This window comes from Lepisma saccharinum, unplaced genomic scaffold, assembly GCF_977018435.1.
Source record: "Lepisma saccharinum unplaced genomic scaffold, izLepSacc3.1 HAP1_SCAFFOLD_317, whole genome shotgun sequence".
NCBI lineage: Eukaryota > Metazoa > Arthropoda > Insecta > Zygentoma > Lepismatidae > Lepisma > Lepisma saccharinum.
This window is the reverse complement of record NW_028143049.1, coordinates 122,206-149,766: the sequence shown is the minus strand read 5'-3', so window position 1 is coordinate 149,766 and position 27,561 is coordinate 122,206. Positions and strand designations below refer to the sequence as shown.

The window sequence follows — 27,561 nt, the reverse complement described above, 5'->3', positions numbered from 1 at the left end:
CTCATTGTTTGATAAGCCTTTGTTCTCATATTTTTAGGGCTGCTTTTTCTTGTTCTATTTTGTCAGCGGCTGGAAAGCTTTCTTTCTGAATAACAAATAAGAAATAGAAGAGCCGTCCATTAGTAGCCTGAATGCTCATGAAATTAATTTATTTCATGATCTGTGTACGAAGTAATCTCTAAGACCAGAGTTTGAGATACATAGTATTAGGATGGCGAAGCACTGTAAAAATAGAAGTGGCAATGATTTACATTAAATTTGTCATAAATGTTTTTAATTCAATTTTTTATTATCTTGTAACATGTTATATTTGCGATATGAATCTCTCCCATGCCGTTACAATATATTTCCAATCAATGTAAATGAGTTTTTGTACCATTTCAAAACTTTTGACTAATCGCGACGATGAGAATGAGTGACGGAGTGATGACATTTATGAAGGGACATTCACAGAGAACACTCATGCCCAGGCCAGAATTCGAACCAGGGATCCCTAATAAATTATCGAATAGCGTGTTACAGTAGAAGCATGCACACCTTTAACAACATACCATTAAAAACTTGATTATTATTTCCAGGCGTCGAGAGCGAAAAAGATCTTACAAATGGTTCGGAAGAGTAGAGGTGGTGGAAAATACACCCTAACTGGATGGAAACCAAAATATGAAAGCACAAAAGGACTGTCAGAAGAGGAAAGAAGCTGCGTTTTGCAAAATTGTAAGTTTCTTTGTTTCTGTAGGCTTTGTTTATACGATTGTTTACATGGACGTAACTTGGGGCCTAATTTTAAAGGGGCAGAATCTTACTTTAAGATTAACTTTGGGGGCCAGAATCGAAAAAAAAATGCCATCCCATAAATATAGAGTTCACGATTATTTGCTAAATAACTGACATTTGTGAAATCACAATAAGGACTCTGTATTACTTTGCTATCCAGGTCCAAGAAGGCTAAAGAAGTTAATTTTTACCAAGTCTGAAAATTTTGGATTTGCATAATATTTTGATTACATGCTACTATATGATATGCACTTTTGAGGATCACATTGCTATAATTGTTAGCACATTGCCTGTCAGGCTGAAACTTAAATTAAGCTGCTCCTATGTGCGAAATGGTCCTGAGATTTGGATTCTGTGTTAAACTGTAGGTTCAGTCCAAAATTACTTCTGTATGGCAGACTAAAATTTAAGTGATCAGACTAATTCATTTTCTTGTATATATGAAACCCAAACTACTCACGAAAATATGCTGTTGATGTTGAATTGCATTCTTGCCTAGTGAACAGGCGCTTGAATGTGTGTACATACAAAAAACGTTATGATGTAGTTCAAAACATGAACATTTATTTATTTATTTATTTATTTATTTAAAAAAAAAACAGCTTTCTTTCTGTATACTTGCATTTGGTATTTCATGAAGTAATCAATGCAGACAAATCAGATGGTTGTTCCTAGAAATTGTAATTCATTGCGAGTTCATGTGTAATTTGTGTGTTTTGAAAAAAAGAACACCAGTACAAATCTTCATGGCACTCTCAGAAGTTTCATTACTGCTGCCATTACTATTATTTTCAAATGAGAACCTTGAGGAAAGGAGAGTGAGGAGCCGAAAACAACATTTTGTGGATAATATTCGAATGTTGCTATGAAAAAATATTATAATGTCCTCTTTAAAAAAAATCCAGATAAGATGATATGTACTACCTCAAACAAATTGTTATGTATTATTCGATTGCTACTTTAACTACACTTGTACAAGCCAACTGGGAGGGAGGGAGGGATGGGATTGAGTCTTTAGGTCTTCATAATGGTACAATGTCTCAGTACGTAATATAATGCAAATTCAATAGTTATTGCCAACACTGTACTTACGTAGTAGTGTCAAAATATATTTATTAAGATACACATTTGAATAAAAAATAAAATGAATTATGTGGTTTCGAAATACTGTACGTCCACAGTTCTGGATATTGCAACAAAACTATTTCGGACTCCAAAACTTTATATTATAAATTGACACAATATCAGTTAAATTATTTGTACCATTTCATTAATTCTGAGGAATTTCTAATGTTCGACAATATTAATATTCTAAATTGTGAGAACCACTAAGCAATGTTTCTCCCTTGCATTAGCAATACTTTTTGTAATGCATTTTGCTTGGTTGTTAATGCTCCACCCGACCATCATCTTGCAAACATTGTGAGATGTAGGTTATATACATTTGCTCTCAAACATACATTTAATAATGGCAATAGAAGTATTCAAGTATGTGTACAATTTCTCTGGAGATAAAAAAAATACAAGATTTTACCATCAGATATTTTAAGCACAGATGAACTCCCCCCAAATCAGCTATTATGTATGTCACACCAATTATTCATTTAAGGGAAGCTATTGTGCTTCAGCCCTGCCTGAAATGCACTGGACTTAAAATTTTTATTATTTATGGCAATTTGTACATCACAAACTGAAATTTAGATTTCTTTCCTCAATGCATAGCAAAATGTGAATAGTTCATTCACATCGTTAATTAATGTATATGCCTTTGAAAAACAAACAGTGAATATAAACATGTACAAAACATGAGATATGAATTATATGTTTTTATTCATAAACAAAATAACAAAGGGTCTGTTCCGAAAGTCACACGAGTTTAACACATTAAATGAGTTATGGTAACTGGCTGTCACATAAGTGTTTCCGTGAGTTTCATTATGCTGTTCCAAAAGTCTCATTCCGTGTGTTTCAGGCAAGAATGAGATTCACCAAAGGCATGGATCAGGAGGCTCGTTTGTTCGGTGAGAATAGTTGCTGCTTCCAGACAACGTACGTGCTGTTGGATTCAAATTGCACTAGTTCGGAAAATGTATTATAATTTTAACAGATAGCGATATGAAGCAACATGCACAAAATGAGTATGACTATAACAGTTCTTAGAATGTGAGTAAAGTGAGTAACAGTGCCCACAGTAGAGTTTGTTTTTGCAATAAGGATATTCCTTCCGCTAGACGCCATGTGGAAACTTTTTCTAAACAAAACGCTGCACCTGCGCTTTTGCCTAGAGTGTCCCATAAGTCTGTAAAATAACAGGTTTCAACAGATTCACAAGCCCAGTTATTTTCATTGGATGCGTTTGTTTCGTTAAGACTTTCGGAATGCACCCAAAATAGTGTCTATTAATAAATCTGCTTACATTTCATGAATACAGTTTTATGATAACTGTAATGGTCATTCACTGTAGTTCACTTAAAGATATTTAAGATAGTATTTACTATTTTTTTTCTCATGTATTTATTTTTAGTTTACCAAATGCTGGATGTGAGCAACAGTGAAACAAGGTCCTGTGAAAATAAATCTCATACGGTTTCCGAACCCATGTCATGGAGTGTAAATAGTAACGTAACAGAGACAATATGCCAAGTTTTAGAAGATGCTGGAGGTTATGGACTATTATTACACAGTGATCCAAAAGTGAAAATTGAAGAAGTTGTTCCACCTTCACCTTCCTCGACAGCGTACAGTGGTGACGAATGCAAGCAATATTTGCTTCATGATCCATTCACAGATTCCCATTCCATGCAAAGCAATTTCCTCATGTGTGTGAAAGGACTTAATTTGAGTGATAACATGATGACAGTGCAGCAATATGATTTGAGCGATGTGTGTAACACAGCAGATTCATGCATAAATAATGTCGCAGGGGATCATTTCACAAATTTTCAACCACAGAGTTTAGGTTGTTTGAAAACTCAAACTAATGATAATTTTGAATCTTCATCTTGTTCAACTGTTCGTGATAGTGTAAAAGATCCAGACTACGTGAAAGGACTTAATTTGAGTGATAACATGATGACAGTGCAGCAATATGATTTGGGCGATGTGTGTAACACAGCAGATTCATGCATAAATAATGTCGCAGGGGATCATTTCAAAAAGAAGCCACCAAGGAGACTCGAATGTGAGATGTTGATTGAAGCAACTCCTGAAATACTGAACAATAAAAATTGGCTTAAAATAAAAGTGTTTGTACAGAACTGTTACACTAAAAAGTTATCCAAGAAACTTCAAACACTTATAAAGTAAACTACAATACCAGCAAAATAATCATGTACAGTGCACACAGCCTCTCTCACTTCGATTAACAAATTACTCAATTATCACTTATCTAAAGATGTAAGATTTCATTGATATTAGCCAAAGTTTAAAATATGGGAAGGCACGTTGTTTAAAAGGTCAACATTGAAGTTATTAGAAGGCAGATTGCCTTAGCAGAGTTTTTAAGATTTTTTCAAATATTAGCAATATAATCACTATTTGTGAAATACACAAGAAGTAACAAATGCCCATCAGCAATTTAATAATTACAGGTAGGACAGAGTGACATATTTTTATGTAACTCAATGTTTTCAATAAGTGCTAAAGTTGTTTGATACCTGGCGGAGGCACAAGTGGTTTGGATCCCACTTTGGACTGTAGGTCCAGTCCCAATTAGCTGTACTATACATAGACTAGACTTAAAAACTCCAAGTGGAAAAGTTAACAAAATTGTCATTTTTAAGTCAAGAATACCAGATAATTGCAGCTATAAAACCAGGGTTCGCATTTTTTAATGAAGAAACAACTTTCCTTGTTTTCTTAAATTATTTTAAACCACGAAGATTGGTTGGTTGGTTGGTTGATTTGGTGCTTTAAGTCCACTTTATGCACAGTAAGGCTAATCGGGACTGGACCTACAGTTTAAAGTGGGATCTGAACCACTATGTGCTTCCAATGGGTATCGAACCCGGTACCCCTTGATTACAAGGCAATGACGCTACCACTGCGCCATCGGGGAGGCCGTTTGACCATGAAGAAAATAATGTTTAAAACATAATGCCAAGAAAACATATTCAGATAATTATCTGTTAACCCAAAAAGATAAAGCTTTATCAAAATGAAGACTAGTAAATACAAAAAGGTATCCCCCCTTCCACCTTTTCTTACCACATGATATACTTGGCACCCTCGATACTTTCAACTGACCTTAAACTCTGAAAGAGGGAGTGATACTGTCTGGGTTCAATTTCTGTCTAGTTGACAAATTATTTGATATTATTTTATGTGGGTAGTCATTGTGACGAAGCATTGGCTTTAATGTAACCAAATTTGCCATATCTATTTTTTGTTTCAACAAGGTAAAAAAAATAATTTGTTTTTCAGAACAAAACTAAAAATATGTGTTTTGTTGCTTTAGACAACTCACACCACAGCACCAATGTATCAAACTTCCAAATAACCTGTGATAACCATCAAAGGAAAAGAGGGTACAACAAAAATGTATTGCAGTCTTTGTTCCAAAGCAATATGTGGAAAATACCAAACAAATTGCTGTTTTTAATGCAACTGAACGTTAAATCATGTCAAAACTTTTTTGTTTGTTACTATCGGAAATAAATTATGTTGGTAGCCAATAAAGCCAAAGAATAAGGTCGTCAAGATGAGAATGCCTTAGCTTTAGCGTTACTGTTACTGATTTTCCACTTTAGCTGTTTAGGGTTAATCATCCAAGGAAAGACTGTGTTTCTAGTTATAATGTAAACACCCGAGAATCTTCTTAAAATACTTACGTTATACTTTTAAGTCTTCCATGTTGGCTGTTGAGAATGTTCAACTAATCCACAGTTACCAGGATCCACTCTATCCCTGTACTAGCCACTCTGTTGCCGGAAATACCACACATTTTATTGTGAATGCAAAAAAAACATTAACAATAATGTACATTCCAGTTCAGATAAAGTGACACATTCATTAACTGTACAACCCTACAAAGTTTGTGTCATTTTACAGGAAGGGGAATGTACATTGAGTGCAGAACAAAACTGTTCATCCATGTATCAGTCCCACAAATGTGTTTTAAACTTTGGTAAAAGAAAAAATAGCTATGTGTTTTAAACAGAGTGCCAAGAATACATTTCTGATAAGTAATATGTTTATCATGCAAGGAAGGACTGCATTTCTAGTTACACGGAAAACATTTGAAGAACTTCTTAAAATATCTATTTACATTACTTTTAAATCTTACATGTAGGCTCAAGGTTTAGTTAATCCACGGTTGTCAGTCCCCACTCTAACTCTAGTGGCCGACACGTGTGTTGAAGTGATTAGCACATCGTGCTACGACACCAGGGATCCCGGGTTAGAATCCCAGCTTAGGCATGGATGTTTGTGAGTGTCCCTTCATCATATCGTCACTCACCCTCATCTTCTCAAATTAGCCAGAAGTGGCATGAAAGCGATTAAAATAAAGCAAATCAATCTCTGTAGTTGTTTTACTGTTTTCCCAAATATCACATTTTATTGTGGATGCAAACAAATCGCAATAACAACAATAAACAATGAGTGCGGAACAACACTATTCACGTGTTTTAAATGTAACCTACAGGTAGTCATAATGGCATGTTTCTTTGTGAAATGGATACATATTTGGCCAATGTCTGTGCACAATAAACTAAATAACAGAGATTAAGGATAAGTAAAACAACAAAATTTCAAATATCAAGTTTCAAAATATGTTTTAAACAAGACAAAGTTGAAAAAACATGCTTACAGCAGTGTGCTTGAAATGTTTAAAGTATTTTTAAAGAAAACAAAGTTTTGTGTTTTAAATGTTTAGAACAAGTAGTTTTAAACATGCCAACCTGTATGGAAATTGATGCATGTGTCACCAACAAGAATCTGCTTGGCAGGCATACTCTGACCCTTAAAGGTGTCGCAGCATGAAGTCAAATTTGCAACCATTGTTCTAATAACCCAGTATTGCTGACTAAATTAGTAATTGAAAGGTCGCAGAGGGGAAAAAGTCAACACTCGTCAAACTATAGAAAATTATATTTTAAATGCAAAACAGTACTGGATGTACAAATGAAAAGGTTAGGTTAGGTTTCTTTTGTTTCATTCACTGAACATTTTCATTGATCAAAGCATATGTAAGGGTTTCGTCAGTGGCATACTGGTAACACCGTCACTTTGTAATCAAGGGATTGATATCCGTTTGAGTCTTAAATGGTTCAGATCCCACTCCCAATTTAAACTGTTGGTCAAGTCTCAATTAGTTTAACTGAACATAAAAGTGGACTTAAATCTCAAATTCAAAGCATATGTGTTTGGTACACTCCTGTTCACATAATGTCGCACATTTTATATAGTTCAGCAGTGGAAATGTGTGCCACTTTATGAAACAAAAGAAAGCATTTGTAAAGTACAGCACAACATGCACGTAGCATCAAATAACACTTTAACTTTACAGGTGGGGCAACATTTTTGCCTAAAATTGTTTGCATATGATGATAAATCTAATAATTATGCATTTACCAATACTCGCAAAAGTGTGGAATATTATATTGATAAAAAATATACACATAATAAATCGTTAGGCATAGACTAACAAGCTGTAGAGCATGGTTTCACGGCACCCTTAGTGTTTCAAGATTTTTCCGTAGCGCTCAAGTCAGAATGCATCCCTATCTAACACTTACAATGCTCATTTAGTGTGGTTAGGTTGCTTGCCTGAAGTTAAAAATAAACACACGTTTCAATCTCAGAAACATTTTATGTGTAAAAATTACTAAAGAAGCATATATATAATGTTATAAACAAAGGCCTCGAATATTTTCGCCAAGTGCTGAGAAAATCATATGTGGCTATTTTCACCAGCAAAATTAATTACCTGAATCATAACAGTACATTGTATTTTACCTTATTTCATTATATTCATTAGCAATGTTGTAGAACTTACTGCTAACAAGTCACCAAGTAGCGACAGTAGCAGAAAGTACTCAAACCAGAAATTGCATCAATGGTGTTGGGAATATTTAACGAAGTAATTTTAATGCTAATAGCCCTAAACCTGACCGGCCTAACCTAACAAAGAAACATTTAAGAATGTAATGCCCCTTTATACTAATGCCTTGTGACATATTAGCAGCACCAGTATTTATCAGAACACCCTGCAGTATTTTTCCAACTCCATGGCATGCAGAAAAAAAATATTGCCAACATGAAAATAAATGCACACTGACAACTGAAGAATACACACATGTATATAGCATGCCAGACCACAGCGTAGATCATGCACGTGTATACTTTAAAATCTGGTGAAAATAGTTCAAATTCTAGCTTCACCACCTGGTTAGGTTAGGCAGGACATGTTTGATTCTCTTTAGCATCAATATAAATTCCGTAAATGGATTCTACTGAGGTTTTAATTTACTTCTACATTATTTACCACTTGTGTACGATACTTAGTCACTTGTCAATGGAAAATACATTTTCCATGGGAAGCGTGCATACTTGCATACGGTAATTTATAAGTTGTTTTTTTTTAAAACATAAATAACATATTAAAACTGTTGATGACGGCGAGCACGTTTCCCACGTTAGTTTTCTATTTTTTTCCATCGGAATTCGCCTATTATGCATTGCAAAACATTCTTTAACGTGGGAATCACGTTTAATCGCGAAACAAGAATCGATTTTGTAGCCCCACAAACCACCCACGGGTAGCCCCATGCACCATTCACGGAGACGAGGTATGCTTACGAGGTTAGGTTAGGCCTGTTAGGTTTCATTAGCATAAATAGAAAGCAAATATACCAATTTTCATGTTAAACACAATACACTCTACAGGAATAACATCAAGGAACATCACAAATGGTACAGAAACTTGCTAAGTAATTTCTTCTGTAGAAATAGTGTTCGCCGTCATCAAGAATTTTACGAATAACTTTTTTCGGTAAAATTATCGCAGAGTTAAAACAGTTTTCTTACGTTTTACACAAGAAACTACTTACCTTAACACATTCCTGTGGACTCTCCTATGTTTATGGAAGTGTATTCTTTTCGAACGCAAACTTTCAGAAGCAAAATAACTTAATTTAAGAGGAAAATCATGTATTTTAATGCTAATGGAACCTAACCTAACCTCGTAGGCATGCCTCGTCTCCGTGAATGGTGCGTGGGGCTATTCGTGGATGGTTTGTGGCGTTAGAAACACATCGTAATGTATTTTTATGCTGATGGAACCTAACCCAACAGGCCTTACCTAACCTCGTAGGCATACCTCGTCTCTGTGAATGGTGTGTGGGGCTATCCGTAGATGGTTTCTGGCGTTAGAAACACATCGTAATTAACTGGGAATGTGTTTCTTTCACAAGAAGAAATATCAATGACCATTAAAAACTGTACAGAAATGTCTTTGAAAAGTGTTTTAACTTTGCGATAATTTTACCCATTTTTCGAAATCCAAACAGTGCTCACTACTTTGATGAAGGTTGTTCAAATTTTGTGTAACAATGATTGCCAAAATTCTACAAAAATTAGTCTTCCTGCTAAGAGAATTGGTAAAAAATTTATCATGTTGGGGGAGAGAAGAGAAGGGAAAGTGGTATAAGTCCAGTGTTGGCTAAATTGAGTTCAAAGCCTTGCTTGAAAGTGCTAATACAGATAAAAGTTAATTCCAATGCTGGTCCAGTGTGCAGTTACTGGTAAAAAGGATGTATCTCATCTTTTTGGGCATTTGTGTTCACACATACTATTTACATAAGCCAGCTGAGTAGTGTTGAGCATTCTTCTAATATTTACAGAATGTAAAACTTTGAAATTGTTTACCAAAGGAATATTTTAAAATAAAAGGGCGTTGTGACATGTGCCCTTCTAAAATAAACACACAACAAAACAGGTCAACGGTATAAAATATCAAAACACCTTCATTCCGTCTAATTCCATTTAAAAAAAAAAAAACTTCCAGTTTTTCACAAATGATTTCGGTAAAATTCTGCTCCATAGGAGACGCCTGGAAATCATCGAATTTCATGTATGTTACATTTGTACTTACTTATTATGCATTGCTGAACATAGTCTGTGTGTTTTTTTTCTGATTAACACGAAAATCTGTAAATTTGTTTTGTATTTATGCTAATGGAACCTAACCTAACAGGCCTAACCTAACCTCGTAGGCATACCTCGATCCCGTGAATGGTGCGTGGGGCTACCCGTGGATCGTCTGTGGGGCTAATGTCAATAGTGTGTGGGGCAAACGCTAATGGTGTGTGGGGCTAGTGCCAATGTTTTTTTTTGGTGGGGTTACGGGAATTTTTTTGTTTTGTATTTATGCTAATAGTACCTAACCTAACAGGCCTAACCTAACCTCATAGGCATACCTCATTCCTGCGAATGGTGCGTGGGGCTACCTGTAGATGATTTGTGGGGCTAATGCCAATGGTATGTGGGGCTATTGCCAATGCTGTGTGGGGCTAGTGCCAATGGTGTGTGGAGCTAGCGCCAATGGTTTGTGGTCCATCACAGACAACGGTCGTCAAAATTTGGTCGCTATGTTCTGCGTAACGTAAGTGAAAACGCATCGAAGAATACTGTCAGAAATCGAAGTTTTTGAAGTGAAAACAGCAAAAAAAAAACAAAAAAAAAAACACGCAGACGACGTTTAGCAATGCATAATAAGTAAGTACAAATGTAACATACGCGAAATTCGATGATTTCCAGGCGTCTCCTATGGGACAGAATTTTACCATGATTTCAAAATTAAAACATCCTTGAAAAGGCACGTTTCCCTTAAACGTTCAGCTACATACATGACATGAAATATAATGTTACATTTTCCCACTTGATTCCCACTTTTTTAGTGTATAATTGTCATACTTTTTGCATGAAGAAGAACTAATTACAAGAGAAAATAATACAACTGTGGATGAAAAAATTCACTAAGTTTATTTAGGGTTTTAAGGAAGATAAAGTCTCAAGATAAATATAATTACAGATTGGAAACTACAGATTTTTAGCAGTGAGTATCCTCCATACGTATTTTTTTAAAAAAGTTAGTTTGGATGTTTACAAATTTTCCTTTTCTTCTGAAATAACTAGCACATAATTTAATAAAACTTCATGAACAAGAGATCTTCAATAACACCGAGTACAAATACCGTTCATGAAAACTACAAGAATGAATCAACCATGATAACGAAAACTGTACAGTAGAATTATAATTGCTGCGCATAATTGTTTGCAATTAACATGCTTATCTTGTGCAAATTACTACATACCTTCTCAATTCTATAATAAATGTAAATGGTGCACTTCACTTTATTTTTCACTCGGAATATTTATTTTTCCAATTATATTGCACTTTTTCACTTTCGTGGTGCACTTCACCGTATTTTTCACTCGGAATATTTATTTCTGCAAATATATGGCACTTTTTCAGTTTCGTGGGTTGCAAACATAAGTAATTTGTAGGAACATTACAGTCTCTACATACCACACAATTACCTTTTAAGTATTGAATATGTTTGATATTGATTTCGTTGAGGTACCATACACCATAAGATATGCCATTTCATGACGATTGGTACTTATTCCTGCAAATTGCAACACAAGTTCAGTATTTATACAAGCCTGAAATACACAATGCGGAACTGTTCCGATTTAATGCTACGTAAAATTCCAATGCTCGAGTGCGAGGGAAATAATTTCGCAAATCATCCTTCAACTCACTCCAGCTATGCTCAAAAGGTTTCATTGACACCACAGTACTACACCACATTAAATCATACGAGCATCTTTCAGCTAACTTCTTCTTCTTCTTTTTCTCCTTCTTCGTGACCATCATTACAATATATTTGTCAAGCTGCTTTGTCTTTTATTACGAACAGACGTGATGTCAACTGATAACCAAAGCCGGGGACAAAAAGTATGATATTCAACAGTTGGTAGCAGTGTTGCTGCAATGGTTCCACAATGATAGCAACATAACAAATATATACATTGGGTGTTACAATGATAGTGGTGCGAATGGCCTTCACAATGATATCGGAGTGAATTTACTAGAGATTTATCCAAATTTTACAAATAAAGTTAAACAGGCTTCTCAGTACGATATGATATATAAATATACACGTTAAAAAACGAGTATACTCAAAGATTTCCAGTGGTTGCCACACTCCTGCAGAGTATAGTGGTTGCCGTAATGATACCGGGATTTATTTATATATATATATATATATATATATATATATATATATATATTAGAGTAGGTCAAATGTTTTAGTCCAGTTTATGTACAGATTCACCAGGCAATAAAAAAATGGGGGCATCTTTGATGAGAATCAACCCCACCCCCTCCCCCTTTCTTCTCAATTGCAAGCCTTTATTTTTAGAGTGAAACAAAGTGTGGTGGGGTTTAATATACGGATGCAAAGGATTATCAAGGAACAAAGAATATTTAGCACTTGCAAGACACACATGCACACTCATCTTTTTATTCTAGCATTCCTGAAAATTTTTGAAGAAACTCACCATAATTCTCCTTCAGCATCAAAGGTCAACCCGAGGCCCTCTCGCTGCGATTCAGTCAGCTTTGACCACTCGGAGAATTTAGATAACAATCGAGTCAGTTTGGCAGAAGAGTAAGCGTAACTCCCAGACTGGCTGCAAGATTAATGTACAAGGTTCATGTAATATACATATTAGAGATGGACAGATATGAAATTGATAAAGCACTTGCATAAAAAATGCATATTTAGTAGAGATGGATTGATATGAAATTTTGCTGACACTGATATAAAATTTAGATACCGGTAACCACCAATCTAATACAAAATTACAAATGTTTCTCGAACATGAATGGTTCATTAACCCCCTTGATAAATTAAATAAGCAAATGACTGCAATGGGATTTGCTTTGAAAAAAAACTACTTTGATATTTACAAAACTAGGGTATTGATAATGTTTATATCCATAAAAACAACAATATACGTAGTAGAATTTTACACTAAATTAGAGGCTGTTTACAGCTACATTGGATCTGTAAAATTATCGGCAATATTATCGACAAACCAACATGACTATATCGGCCAATACAGATTAATCTGTCCCATCCCTAATGTTGAAAAATTTACCTAAAGACATCTGAAATTTGAATATGAATTGTACCTTTACATTCATAGTAACAATAGCAAAATGGTAGAATTTTACAATAAATATCAGGCTTTTTACAGAATATTATATTTAAATTCTATCAGAACAGTATCTATCAGATTGCATAACATTATCACATGATATGTAACAAAAGCAGGGAGCTAAAGTAGCATCTCCCCTTAAACAATTTAGAATGTAAATGAAATGCCACCTACTTTACACTTTCTGAATCCTCCTTCGTTTCATCCTCCTCGGGTGGTTCAGACATTTTCCTGGTGCTCTCTCCATATGGGTCCCTCAAACGCACCACGCACAGCTTCTCCTTGCCCCTGCAAAGCACAAGGCATAGACAACCTTTTACCCACATAGATCTAAAGGAAAGGAACAACAATAATGAAATATGCAGCCAGCCCTTGAAGTGGAAAATGTTAGTTGGAGGATGTGTGCTTGAGCCACGGAATGGTTGGGGGATGCTGTTATAGTTTATCATGGTGACAAAGAACAAGTGGAGGGATACGTTGCATAAATTGATATGTCTATTTTGAAAAAATACTCATCAGAAGTTCTTTTAGAACTCTCAAAGGAATCTTTGTGCAGTGTGCTTTCACTTGTCTAGATATCTAGAAAATAAGCTGCACAAAACCATCACATCTCTCTACAACAGCGAAAGCAAACCACACAAGATTCACTTGAATGCTCTGGAAGGAATTATAACCAGGTGTAATTTTTCAAAATATGAATATTGTAGCTGTTTTTTGATAAGAGAAATATGCCTCCAAAATCTTTGCCAATACAGGTTCAAGATCCAGTGACACCTTTGCAAATAAGAATGGATCTAATTCATTTGGCTGAATTTGCTTATTTACTTACACATTAAATGATAAATGATATCCAATTAAGTAGTGTGTTTACAAAAGTAAATTAACAGAAACATTCAAAAATCAAGTTATGTATGATCAAGATCATATGGCAATAAATAAGTTGTTTACTTTTTCCAAATCTTTCCAAATTCTACTGGTAGACAGGTTTTGTAAATGGGATCCCGTGTAGTGAAATGGTTAGTACCAGAGACATCATAGGAGTGCAACATGTGCTACCCAAAGAGCCTCAGCCTTCCAAAATATATCTAAATTATTATTCCTTCATTTACTGTACAAATGTGATTAGTAGATTACATTTTAATAGGAGGAGGACAAGAAAAGAAACCTCAATTAGCGATACAGATCCATTTGTAATCAGCAGAGCACAGAACTTGGCAAAATTCCTTTGGTTTTCCTGCTGCATTTATTCATAACAGTTTTCTTGATATACATTTTCATTTCTTCTTTGTAGCTAATCAGCAGTGATTTATTCATTCCAGTTTTTGGACTTTTAACCACTGTTATTTTTTACAGAGATTTACCTACGTTTTGGAAGCTCAATCTGGCTCCGTCTTCAGGGTAGCGTGTAGTCTGTTAGATCACATAAATGGTTGCCTAGGAGGATTATTCTTCGTGGCCTAGGCTCCACCGTGTCTGTCGGTAACAAGGACCTCTATATACAAAAAAATGCCAGGTAAGATTATCAGTGGGCCAGGCTCCACTTTGTCAGATGACCATGTCAAGGTCACGATCAAGGCTTTGTGTGGCACAGTTAGGTTTCCACCTAGATCTCCGGGGACTGGACCGCCCCGGATTGCATGTTGACGTAAAGCGGGGTTAGTGTGCAGTGTGTATGAATAGTCTATAGAGACTATACATGAGATCTTTGTGTGGAGGGATAGTGCATACACATTGCACACCAACCCCGCTTTACGTCAACATGCAATCCGGGGCGGTCCATTGAATATGACAGAGTGAATATGATGAGTCCGAAAATTCAGGTGAACAGTCTACAAGGACGAGGAAGAAGTATAACAAAACCAAATCTGCAACCAAATTAGTAACATCTTCAAAGTTATCAACCAGCAAAGCAGCAACCATTTGCCAACAGTTATCTCAAGATGGGATCGACATTGAGACACCTTCACAATTTGGTATTTACAGGACCACCATTAAAGAAGCTGTCAAACTTAAAGAAGAAATAAAGAAAACACTACACTTAGAAAACTGGTCGTTGCATTTTGATGGTAAACGTATTGATGGCCAAGAATACAGCAAGTGCTAGTGTTGAAGAATGAAGTTAAGTTAGAAGCACTAGATCTACCAGACGGAAAAGCGGATACTGTTGTCAAAAGAATAACAGTTGTTCTCGTTGAATACAATTTATGGAAGAGTAAGAAGATGATTGTTGCGGACCCTACGAATGTGAACATTGGAAGAAAGAATGGGATTGTGATTCAGTTTTAAAGACTATTTGCTGAAAAGAAACTGGAATAACCGCAATCGATTGGTTGTTAACATCATGTTCTTGACCTAGTGCTTCGCATAATAAAGGAACTTTTAAAGAACTACGAGCTGCTCAATATTCATTTCGAGAATGGTAAAGAAGAGATTACTGAAACAGCAGGATGTCATGATGATATGAAATTTGAAGTGAAGATTCAGAAAATACCTAAATTAAGTAATGCAAGATACTAGCTCTTTTGGCATTTATTTTTCTACCAGAGAGAAGACACTCACTATGCAAAATTCATCTCTTACAGATGGGCTATGTAGCAGCTTGCAGGTTAATGAAAAAACATTCAACTGTGTGAAAACGTTTTGGAACCAAGAACCATCAAGACTGGGAATTTCCAGACAAATCAGTGTGCAGAATGGGCAAGTGTCTTCAAGATCTTAATGTCTGTAAAATGAAGGAGCAACTTCAGCTCAGATTTATTTTGTCTAACAAGACATGTTAATTATGTATTATGCTATAATTATGCTTTTCCTATTTGTAAGTTTGTAATTTATGACACCGGAACATGGGGTTACAAAAACGTCATGACCCTAGTGTGATACATAACAAAATAGGTAATAATTGGATTACAGTCAAACCCCAATTTTTCGTTTTTCAGAAACCCGTAAATAAAAAACTTAAAATGCAGGAAACTTAAAAAGCAGGAAAGCATAAGGGAGGGGTGAAACTCAAGCGTCAGTAAGAAATTACTACACAATCGACTTTTTATGGGGTATATTGTATGAAAAATTATTTAACAACACGAAGGAAGTATGATAATCAAGTTCTAACGTCAAAAGCAAGACATGCTGTTAAAGTCAATGACGGATTAGCGAGACCCACTTTCGAGGGTAGGGACAGTGGGTGAATGACTGCTTCTAACTGGTGGATGACTGCTTCTAACTGCTACCCATTAGGTTCAGTTTATGCATCTGAGTGTGTGAGATCTCAGTTTACCCTGTAAACTGGTAATTAGTTGCTATTTTTAGAAGTCATGGGTAATTGGAGGGGGGTGATGATTTATAGGTAGACGCATCTTTATATAGTGTAATCAAAGTGTCCTGAAGACATGCAGAATGGTTCAGATTCCCCTTTGAGCTGCATGTGTATCCAGTCCCGATCAGCCCAACCACATGAAGTGAACAAAACAAGCTTTGTCAAACAAGCAATAAATTATCAGCGATGCGTGCAGGGATTTTCAAAAGTGGGAATGGGGTTACGTATACTTTTTATAGTAGTCAGCCCTCATGCCATCTTTTCCTGCCTTTGACGTTATTTTTCTTCTTTTTAGAAATACTGGCCAGAGGGAAGAGGCATATGACCCTCATCACCCCCTTTGGGCATGCCACTGATTATTATTTACATCCATGTTAATTGATGATTTATTAATGGATTTAGAAGTCTTGCGGAGGGCAAACACCCCTTCCACCAAAGACTGCAGTCTACAAATCCAGATAACAGTGGTGGAAGGCATCAACCAATGAACAATGGCTTGGTATGCCTTGCCCTTAACCTTTTGCTGCCCAAGCGTCTCGAACGAGATACCCAAATGTAAGCCTCACTGTCCCAAGCGTCTCGATCGAGATGCTGTGTCAAGGTCGTAGTTTTTACGTTATAACTTTTCTATTTTTGGCTAGAATTTCGATTTTATTTTTTTTATATTGTTCCTAACACATGTATTTAACAGAAATGGTTTTTGGCATTTTTTTTGTCTTCATGAAAATGGAGAGGAAAAGGCGGGAAAAGGTACTTCTCTTTTGCAGCTCTTTTAAACGTCAAATTTTTGCCGACAAAGGAAGATTGGCTTTGTTGTTCTAAAGCAATGCTTTTTCACTCCCTCCTGCTATCTGCGTTCGAAGGAAGCTTGTTTATAAGTATCCGATGTCAAAATGAAAGTTTTCCGTGAGGGCGAAAGCAGGGGGTGGGGGTGGGGGGAGGGGGAAAACTGGTTGTTGAATCTGCGTTGTGAGAATGGGAATTCGAAGCGTGCTGAAGGAAACCTTTGTTTGTGAGCACAAGTGTTCCACAATGTTGAACAGAGGTCACCCAGCATTGTCTAAAAATAGAATGTCAAGCAGCTGCAAGAATCTGTGTTCATTTTCCAGTGCGTTCTAGCTTTTCGTCCGTGAAAGTTGTGCGTAGGTGTGTGTCGTTTTGTGCCCAAGTGCGAGGATATTTTTTGACTGAAGTGACATACTTCCAAGACTTTTTTGTCATCTACGTGTTTGTGAAAAGTGTGCTAGCGATAATTTCTATGTGCATTTTGAACTTTTCATATCCTTTTTTTCGGGGGGCAGGGGGGAGAAACCCCATTTTTTAAAAAAAAAATTCAGGGGATTTCCCCCTTTCCCCCTCCATATGTGCGCCGAATGTGCATAAATTATATATCGTCTGAATCTGTGATTCATTCTGCATACAACGGTATATCATTCATATCTCCAGGGCAAATAGTCTCTGAGCTAAAGTCATTTCAAGGTACCGGTGCATTTTGAAGCTTGAATCAGTGGCGTGCCGACAATTCCTTTTGGGGGTATAACTCAAGTTACATTGGTCATATGATAAAAATGCAAATATTTTTGTGTTCCTTACATGTTAGCAATCATTTCCATGTGCATGTCGACACTGTCATGTACTTTTTGCTTGATGGGAGGGTGGGGGAACAAAATTTTGGATTCAATTCCCTTTTGGCTGCTCTTGATTTCATTTAGCAACTGTATTACATTTAATTTAATAACTTATTGAAATAAAATTTTATTTACATGATTTAGGGGAAAATACTCCTTTCAAATAAAAATGAATTTTCACAGTAAATATTTGCTCGAGTTAATAAAAAAAGAAAAGAAATAGGGGCAATCAAGCAGAAATCTAACCCAGAACTTTCGGCATACGTAACTGATATGCTACCACCCGACAGTCTGATAATATCCTCGCCTAATGAGGTGCGCATATAAAATTTTGAAACTTTGAAGCACTCTTTCTCAGATATTGCTGGTTAGTGTATGTTAGTAACTTGGCATATCAATACCTATAGGGTACCCTACCACTACACAAAGCCCTCCCCCCCCCCCAAAAAAAAATCCTAAGCTGTATCCTCTCCTTGTAAGAGTAGAAACTATTCATTTATGCCCACAGGCAAAATTTCCTTTCAGTGGTCTTGTAGGAGATATTTGTTTTAGTAACTTTGTATATAAAGATTTACTATGAGCTGGCCACTGACTTTTCCTTGTTTCTAGAAGCCAGGCAGTAGTCTGTTATATCTTCTTCTGTAAGATGCCGTGACACACTTAATATAATGGGCAAGAAATGGAAAATCTGTTCTTCATGCATGTACAATATTCTTGTTATTACAGTTTTGTTCTCTGCAATGTTTGAAATGTTCGTTAGTTTGTTGATAAATAATTCAACAATGGTTATGGGCCCATGTGCCTGATGCGAACTGTACGAAAGAAGTGAACATACAGACTTGCAATGTACCGGCACTAGTGAAGACTTCAAGATGTCAGGCGATAAGTTTACTAGCATATGCAAACCAAATAGAACTAATTATGCATCATTGAGCGACCAAATGAAGATTGTGATGATAATGGAAAGCAACCGTGGAGCCAGAGGGAAGTCTGCCTGATGTGGAAAATGATGCAGAGGAAGAACACGAGTTACAAACGTGACAAGGTAAGGCATTAGCAAAACTTGCACTTGTGATGAATAGGAAATGCACATAAGATACTTGTGTACTGCAAAATAAGTGTGGGAAGAACTACAAAGGTTGTATGCACCATGTTGTAGCAAGTTTCGAACCGTGCAATTGCGAAGTAAGTTACACTCACAAAGGTTGTATGACTGTGCAAATATGAAAAATTATTGGGCAAAATTCAATGAAACTGATGAAATGGTGCCTTGTTGGTGATAAAATTGAACTCAGATTTAGCTATGACAATTTTGTGTGGTTTGTCCGATGAATGGGATACAAAGGTCTCAGCCCAATGTAATCTACCTGGAAGTGAATTTACATGTGCAACAGTGAAGAGACCTCTGATCGCGGAAGCTGCAAGACAACAGGAAAATGAAGTTAAAAGACAATCTGCTATGTTTGTAAGGAAACATTTATTTATTATATTTATCTCAAAGGATCAGACCAGATATAGCATTCACCGTTGGTAAACTAGCACAATATTGTTCCAAATTTAATAGAAAACATTGTAAGGCAGCCAAAATAATTCTCTGATATGTGAAAACCACCAAACATTATGGCATCACATATCAACCTGTAGGAAAACCAATGGTGGTATACTGCGAAGCTGACTGGGCGAACTGTGAAGAGGATCGCAAGAGCATCACTGGTTACTTAGTCCTTTTGGAAATGCTCCCATTATTTGGAAAAGCATGAAGCAAACTGCAATTACATTAAGTACCATGGAAGCTGGATATGTAGCATTAACATCTTGTGCACGTGAAATTACTTGGATGAAGCAAATGCTGAATTCACTTAAATTAGAAGATGCAGATGTGGAAGAAACAGTGATCAAAAGTGACAGTCAACAGCCATTGCACATACTAAGAACTTTGTGGATAAGTCAAGAACCAAGCACATTGGAATAAAACATCATTTCGTAAGAGAGAAAGTAATGGAAGGAGTTGAAGTGCAATTTGTATCAAGCGAAAATAATCCAGCAGACTTATTTACCAAATCACTAAGTTGTAATCTGCATGAAAAACATTGTAAGAGTATTATTCATAATGCTGATTAAAAAGAAATTGTGTGAAATGATCTTAGATGTTTGTAAGATATCATTTTGAGGGGGGATGGTAGAAGATATTTGTTTTAGTAACTTTTCAGTATAAGTAATGGACTAAAACAGAGAAGTGCTTTCTCCACTGCTTCATAATTACAATGGCTGTAATTAACAAAGAAGTTGGGAAGAAGATAAGAGAGGAAGAGATGAAGGCCCTGTTGTTCGCTGATGACCTAGTAATATGGGGAAACAGTGAAGAAGTAGTACAGAGACAGCTTGATAGTTGGAATGAGGAAATCAAAAGAGCAGGAATGAAATTCAACACAGAAAAGATTGAGGTGCTAATAACAAGAAACAGAGCCAGAAATGTACCAAGAATAAAGATGGACTCTGAAGAGTTCAGGGTAGTGGAAGAATAGATGAGGAGGTAAACAGAAGAGGAGAAATGGGAGGTGGCCTCTATTAAAGCGTTCGAAGATTAATATGAACAGGGATGTACCTATGAAATGCAAGAAGGTAATATATAATACATACTATGTACCAATAATTATGTATGGAGCAGAGACTTTGACAATGACAGAGAGAGAGACAATAGAAAGAAGCAGGCAGTGGGGATGAAATTTTTAAGGAGTATATTGGGTAAGACTAGAAGGGATAGAATAAGGAATGAGGAGATCCGACAGACAGTGGGGGTGGTGAAGCTCCAGGACAGAATAGATCAGGCACATATGAGATGGTTTGGACACATGAATATGATGGATGCAGAAAGACTACCAGTAAGAGCTTATAATGCACAAGGAGTGGGAATAAGGCCGCCAAGGGGGAGACCAAGATGTTGGTGAAGAGAGCAGATAGCAGAGAGTGTTAGGAGGAGAGGACAAGATTGGAACACCGTAGAAAGAGAGGAATGGTGGAAGACCAGAAGAAAATGGAGAGGCTTGACTTCTATGCCAACCGAGCCAGAGGCAGGAAACTGCAAAGGATGATGATGCATGTAAAGATTTACCATGACCTGGCAACTGTGACTTTTCCTTGTTCTAGAAGATAGGTAGAAGACATCTTCTAAGATGTCTTGACACACATATATGACAGGCAAGTAATGGCAAATCTATTCTTCATGCATGTATAATAATCTTGTTATTACCAATTTGTTCTCTGCAATGTTTGAAAATTTCGTTAGTTTGTTAACAAAAATTCAACAGGTCTACATTAGAAAATGGTACCCAAAGAGTTATTCAAGGAACACAAACTACTCTTTTTCACATGTAATCACATCTGTTGATTTTTTTAAAAAAAAAACTCCCATCACATGGTGGCACAATCATGATTGGCTTACCTTGCAAAATCAATAAAGACAGCATGAATGCAAATGGTTAAATATCACTAATGAGATATTAGGTCAAACACAGTGACATTCAGTTGCTCACCTGAAGAGATTTTTCAGCCCATGATCACCAACACTCACTTTCTTCACAGCCGTGATGCCATAAGCTCTTCCTTTGATAAGCCCTACTTCAGATCTTACTCCAACATCCTCTGGGGCAGTAGCCTAAATAAATAAATAAATAAAATAATAATAAATAAGATTGTACTAACTTAGACAATGTCTTCATTCAGATTAAAAATTCTAAGAAATACACACAACATATATCAAAATAAAGAACATGTGCATTCTATTTAATGAAGAACATTATCTTCAGAGTATAAACCCTAATATCTTCCACTTAAATGTAGCTAATTCAAATTTTAATCTCCCAATTTTTAGTTTATTTACATTGGAACCATGATACTAAAAACACTTGCCTGATCTGCATTGTTACAGATTACAGGTACGAATTTGAATATCAAAATTGACATTGGGAAAGTTTTAAACTTACACCTTTTAATTTATTTTATGAAAAAATTCCGAATACACTCACTTTGTCATTTTACATTGTAATGCACTAAGGGAGGAAATAGAGTGAAAGACCATGGAAAATAGACTTACACATCCTCCTAAAACAACCTTTATTTACAAATACAGGCCTGTCCAAAAGGAAACTGAACTCCTTTTGTAAAGTTTGTATGTACATTTCTTGAAGAGAACCAACAGTGGTGGTGCCTAGCAGTGTCATTAGTTATTAACTTGGCCCAGTTTTAAAGCAGATGCTAACCACAGTAATGCAGTAGATCACGTTCTCAGTACAGGTGTTTTGAGTGTCCACAAGTCCTGGATGGTTCATCACGATAATGCACATACCGTATTTACGCGTGTATAATGCGCACCTTGGTTTTCGATGGGGAAAACTGACAAAAAAAATTCTCTTGTATAATGCGCAGTATAATCCAGGTTCAAGAAACAGCTTTCTTAGTTGTAGGTCGTAAAGCTGTTGCTATGCCAATAAAGAGCTAGTAACATCATACCTATTCATTGCGTCACCTGTCGCTATGTGGACCAATAGGAGAATATCCTCTTGTGTAAACAGTAAATCACCAAGCCAAGCCACCTCCCCCTCTCCCTCCACTGTGTAGCATCTCAAAGCTTTCATTCTTTAACCACCTTATTTATTCTGTAATAGTAGAAAGGGAGATCAAAATTACGTTATGGATTTGAAGTACTCAAGAAGTTATTTTCTATTTTTTCTCACCCAACAAATACCGTCGATACACATCCCATGTGATGGGGAGGTGCATGCTCGAAATCTGCCAGAACAGCACTGCTTTTCTTGTGTTGCTGAACATTATATTACAAAGTGAAAAAATCGTGGAAAATGGCATTTAAACTTTTACGTGTAGTTTTGCTCTTTCTCTTTAATTTTTCTAAAAAAATAATAATAATAATAATAAAAAAAAAAAAACTTCAAAATATATACTTTTTCCACGACTAACGTAACATTTATAAGAGGCCCATTCAGCACCGTCAAACCAGCAGTCAGCAGAACAAGATTTCTTTCATTAAAGCATTTACACAATCCATATATGTTTTTTTATTTGGCCAGTAATACATTTTTATTATTATTCTCTTTTCTCTTTTCTTTCATCCAAAGTACCACAAAAATCAGAATGTTCTTTCATTTTGTGATAAATTTATTTCAACTGCATTCACATTAGTGTCGCCATCTTGAATGGAATACTGTTGCCATATTCAGAAACTACAGAATTCAAGCTTTACAACATGATAAGAGTTCCGTAAACATGAAAAAATATTCCGTGCCACCAAAGATTATGGGTGCAAAAATTTGGGAAAAAAGTGCACATTATACATGAGTAAATACGGTACTCATTCCTCACTCGCTGTCCGGGAGTTTTTGGCAAAGCATCAGACTCCTATTATCCCACAACCAGCCTACTCCCCTGATTTGGCACCAGCATACTTCTTCCTCTTCCTAGAGTTGAAATCAACCCTCAAAGGTCAGAGACTCCAGACAATAGAAGAGATAAAGGAGAATTCACTACGGGACCTACAGCCCATTCAAGAACTGTAGTTCCAGCAGGCATCCAGGACTGGAAGAAACACTGGGAGCGGTGTGTACACAGTGGAGGGGAGTACTTTGAAGGAGACAGGTACAAATAGCTGGTGAATATTGCCATGTTCTCAATTTTGTAAAAGTTCGGTTTCTATTTTAACAGCCCTTGTATGTTGACGTATTTGGTTTGGAGCATGTCCACTTTACTCTTGTGACCATTTGTAACTATTTGTTGCAAGTAAATTAGCAAAAATCTTCCAACTTCCAACTTTGTTGAAAATAATGCTCCGCTCAAAAATACGCGATGTATAATCGCTCATGATTTACGACAGACGGCGCTTATAATCACTTTCGAGTCATCGAATCGTAAAAAACCACGCCCCCTAAAGGAAGTGAAGGCAAGAGCAGCAGACATGTGCAGGTAGCGGTAAAACAGTCGTGTTTTGCGTTTGGTTCCGTCGACTACACTTTCGATACGCTTTTTAATGCGTCATCGGTAACAAACTTTGAACATTGACGTTCTATACCATGTTACTTATAACACGCGATGAATTGCAAGCGATCCATTAAATACAGTTCTGGAACATTTGTTGAAAAGACGGTAAGCACTATTTCTTGAATTACGCTACGTGTTACTATGTGGAAACGCGGATTGTGAAAAAAGTCCATTTTGACAGTCTGCACTTAGGAGTAAAATTGGCAATCAAAAATGTACTACGTTGGAATCCAAGCAAGACGTACGCTGATCTACGAGGATTTGACGACCAAAAAGTGAAGGAAGTTGTGCATCCCCCTTTTTCCAGGACTACGAGAGAGGCAATGTGCAAAAACAAGGTAGGCAACAGTGGTTTTGTTATATTAGTGGTGAATTGATGTGCGATAGACAAAAAGCATGAATTCAATATTCTATGCACGATTCGCGTGAGTTACTTACGAAGTGCGCCATATTACAGAAATAAAACTTTCCTTTGTCCAAAAAGACAAAAATACGCGTAATAGAGAACTGAATACGGCTTCTCGTAAAATAACTATTCATCTCGATACCACGTTACTTGCCCCTCACTTTAAATAGATAAAAGGAAAACTCAAAATACGCGGGTGCAAAATAGTGTATCATATTGGTTATTCCGCAATGTGCTTGCATTCACATTTGTATTAACTGGAGCAACGGTTGACATTTTTTGTAAGACACGTCGCAAAAAGGTACATTAGGTAATCGCGACGAAGTTTCCGCTAACGTCATTTTTCCTCACATTTCCCCCTTTTGGTCGTTTAGACTTGGTTAAAACTTTGTTAAATTGAACGAGGCAATGTAACACTTAATTTGGGAATGAGCATCTAAAAGGGGTAGAACCTTTTGTACGTACCAATAAGATTTTTTTGTAATTTCTTGGAGACGTTTGTTTCTTTTTTTTTTTTTTAAAAAGGTGGTTTTCGCCCGTTTTTATAAATTATATGCCTTTTTGACTTACCTTTGATGCATTGTCACTTTTTGAATTTGTTGTTGAATTCATTGATTATTACTGAGCAGTTTACGCTCAAAATCATTGTTGATTGTTAGAATGCCAAAAATGAGTTACACTATTGTTATTAAATTGTTAAAATTGAATCGTTGACTTTCTGTTGATACAATTTACTTTAAGTACCTTCCCAATTTACTACGGGCTAATACTTACTAGTACGTAAGAGCGTGTATGGTACAGTAGTTAGCGATTTGTAGATTGCTTGAAATTGTGTAGTAATAGTTTAGTGACATAATTATTTTGCAGGGTTTGCGCAACGCATTTTTGAAGACTTAATTGGGAATACTGTTTCATCCCTTGGATATTATATGCATTAACAATTGTTTGGGAATACACTTATGAATGCTGTTACGCTCCCATCTTTAAATCACTCCCCCCATTTAGATTTTGTGACGTATGCCGAGATGCACATAATTTCGATCCACGACTCTAGGAAATTGTTGTAACAAAAGAGGTCCAGTTCGCCCCAATAGAATAAAAGCATCCGGCAACTTGCACGTTACAAAACTTCTGGCAGCAGAGCTATGGTTGAAAAATTTTTTTGGGGACAGACATAAAATTTTTTTTTTGAAAGTTGTCAATTTTTTTTTAAAATCAATCCTAACAGAAAAAGTTTTGGGGCTTTTGTAATTGAATTCATACCTTTGAAATTTTGTAACGTATCAATATTTTTTTTTAACATGGCAACCCCGGATTCTCCCATTAAGGAAGACGTGACTATCGTGTCTCCAATGGATTCTGTTTCGCTCCCAAACCCTCCACCTCTACAAGGTCCTTATTTTCCATCCTCTTATCCTTCTCCTTTTCCTTTGACATTCACGCGGCCTGTTCCATCTTTAGTCCAGGCATCTGGGGCGAATACTAATTGCACTTATAATAACCCACTAGTAACTTTGTCAACTGCAATCCCACACCCTATATCTTCTGCCTCGCCTTCTCCGCAAGCGTCGGTTGTTCCTAACCATCTAACGCTTCCATCTTGCGCTAATTCACTGGAGAACAAAATGGACATCCGTAATCTAAATTTTGCGATTGATGACATACCAATCTGTGATGGACAAACTCATGATGTTTTATTCGCCTTCATGAAGGCTTTACACTGTTTAGTGACATCTCAGCAATTTCCCCTCCAATGGATTTTGCGAAACGTCTTACGACGTACCAAGGGAGTTTTTAACTCATTATGGTTATCAATTTTGCCGACACATATGTCTTGGTGGGACATTAAGGTTTACATTTGGCGTCAGTCTGTACCGATGTCCCTCTATTCCACCTTAGTTGATCATCATGTAAAACGTTCTCAGTATCCTAACGAAACTTTACATGTTTACGTATCAGATGTCAACAATTCTGCACAGGCCTTAGCACTTAATTGGGAGGATTCTATTCTCGTGACCTTAATTTTGCAACATCTTAATGCGGTTACTACTGCTTGCTTATTATTCTTCTCCCGTCCTCGTTCCATGCCGGAGTTGTTAAGTATGGCACAAGAAATTACTCCCATGGAAATGCAGAAGTTCTATGACAACCGTAATCCACGTTTACCTCATGTTTCTTTTCCTCACACTCAAGATGCTCGATTTGTTGAGAATACTCCACCACCATTAAATAGACCTCAACCACCCTTAATTTGTTCATTCTGCCGTAAAGCTGGACACAAAGTACATTCTTGTCGCCTAAGACTTTCCAGAATGCGTACGCAACCTTGACATACGGGTACTGACTATATTTGAAATTATGCAACCCATGTTTTGATAAGATGTTTATAAGAGTGTTCTTGTTGTTAATGTTGCATTCTACATATAATAATTTTTTGGCAAAATTAATGCTCTGTTTTTGACCATTCCAGTGTATAGATATGAGTTTTTCTATGAGAAAATTAGGACATTTATTGTGTAATGTGTACATGTGTTCTTTTTCATAATATATATATGGTAGTGTCATTTTTATCATATGATTTACATTTACAATTTGCATAAAAATCAATTTTCATTCCTTTGCATCTTATAATTGATAATATACTTGCTGGTTTTGACTTTAACATAAATTTACTTATTTTTGCATATATGTTTCACCATGGTCTTTAATAACTTTGTAAAGATGCTCATTCCGTAAATGTCTCGGTAACATCAATATTTCCTCCATTCTTTCCTATCCCCTCTTCTTTTCAATATTTTAATTTTAGATTCTTTTTCTTTTCATGTATTTTTTTCGGAGGAAACATTCATCAAAATCTTCTTTACCAAATTGATCCTTGGCATATTTTGGGACAACATACGATTATGACTCCATTTGCATCATTTTCTGGTCATCGTGTATGCAACACCTTTGTTATTATGAAGATTCTATAATGGAAGTATCCAAACAATGTATATTCTATGTCTTTTCTTGTTTTGTTTTTGTTTCAGAACCAACAATCATATTTATTTATATATATATTTATATTGTTACAATGCAATTGTGTGATTTTCCATTTATATACAGGTTTATATAATCAATGTTTAATTTTTGCATCTAGTCATTTTTTTGAAATTGTA

The 27,561-nt window shown here is 36.1% G+C and overlaps 1 protein-coding gene across 1 annotated transcript in view; it reads right to left on the bottom strand.

Moving 5' to 3' along the window:
- The window catches only part of LOC145982678 (calpain-5-like), a 150,989-nt gene that overhangs the window by 60,025 nt on the left and 63,403 nt on the right, over positions 1-27,561 (bottom strand). The window contains exons 6-8 of the mRNA XM_083116048.1: positions 21,483-21,604; positions 13,183-13,296; positions 12,346-12,477 (exon numbers count right to left, since the gene is read on the bottom strand). Coding sequence (XP_082972174.1) covers positions 12,346-12,477; positions 13,183-13,296; positions 21,483-21,604 — 368 coding nt within the window. The remainder of the gene's footprint in view (positions 1-12,345; positions 12,478-13,182; positions 13,297-21,482; positions 21,605-27,561) is intronic.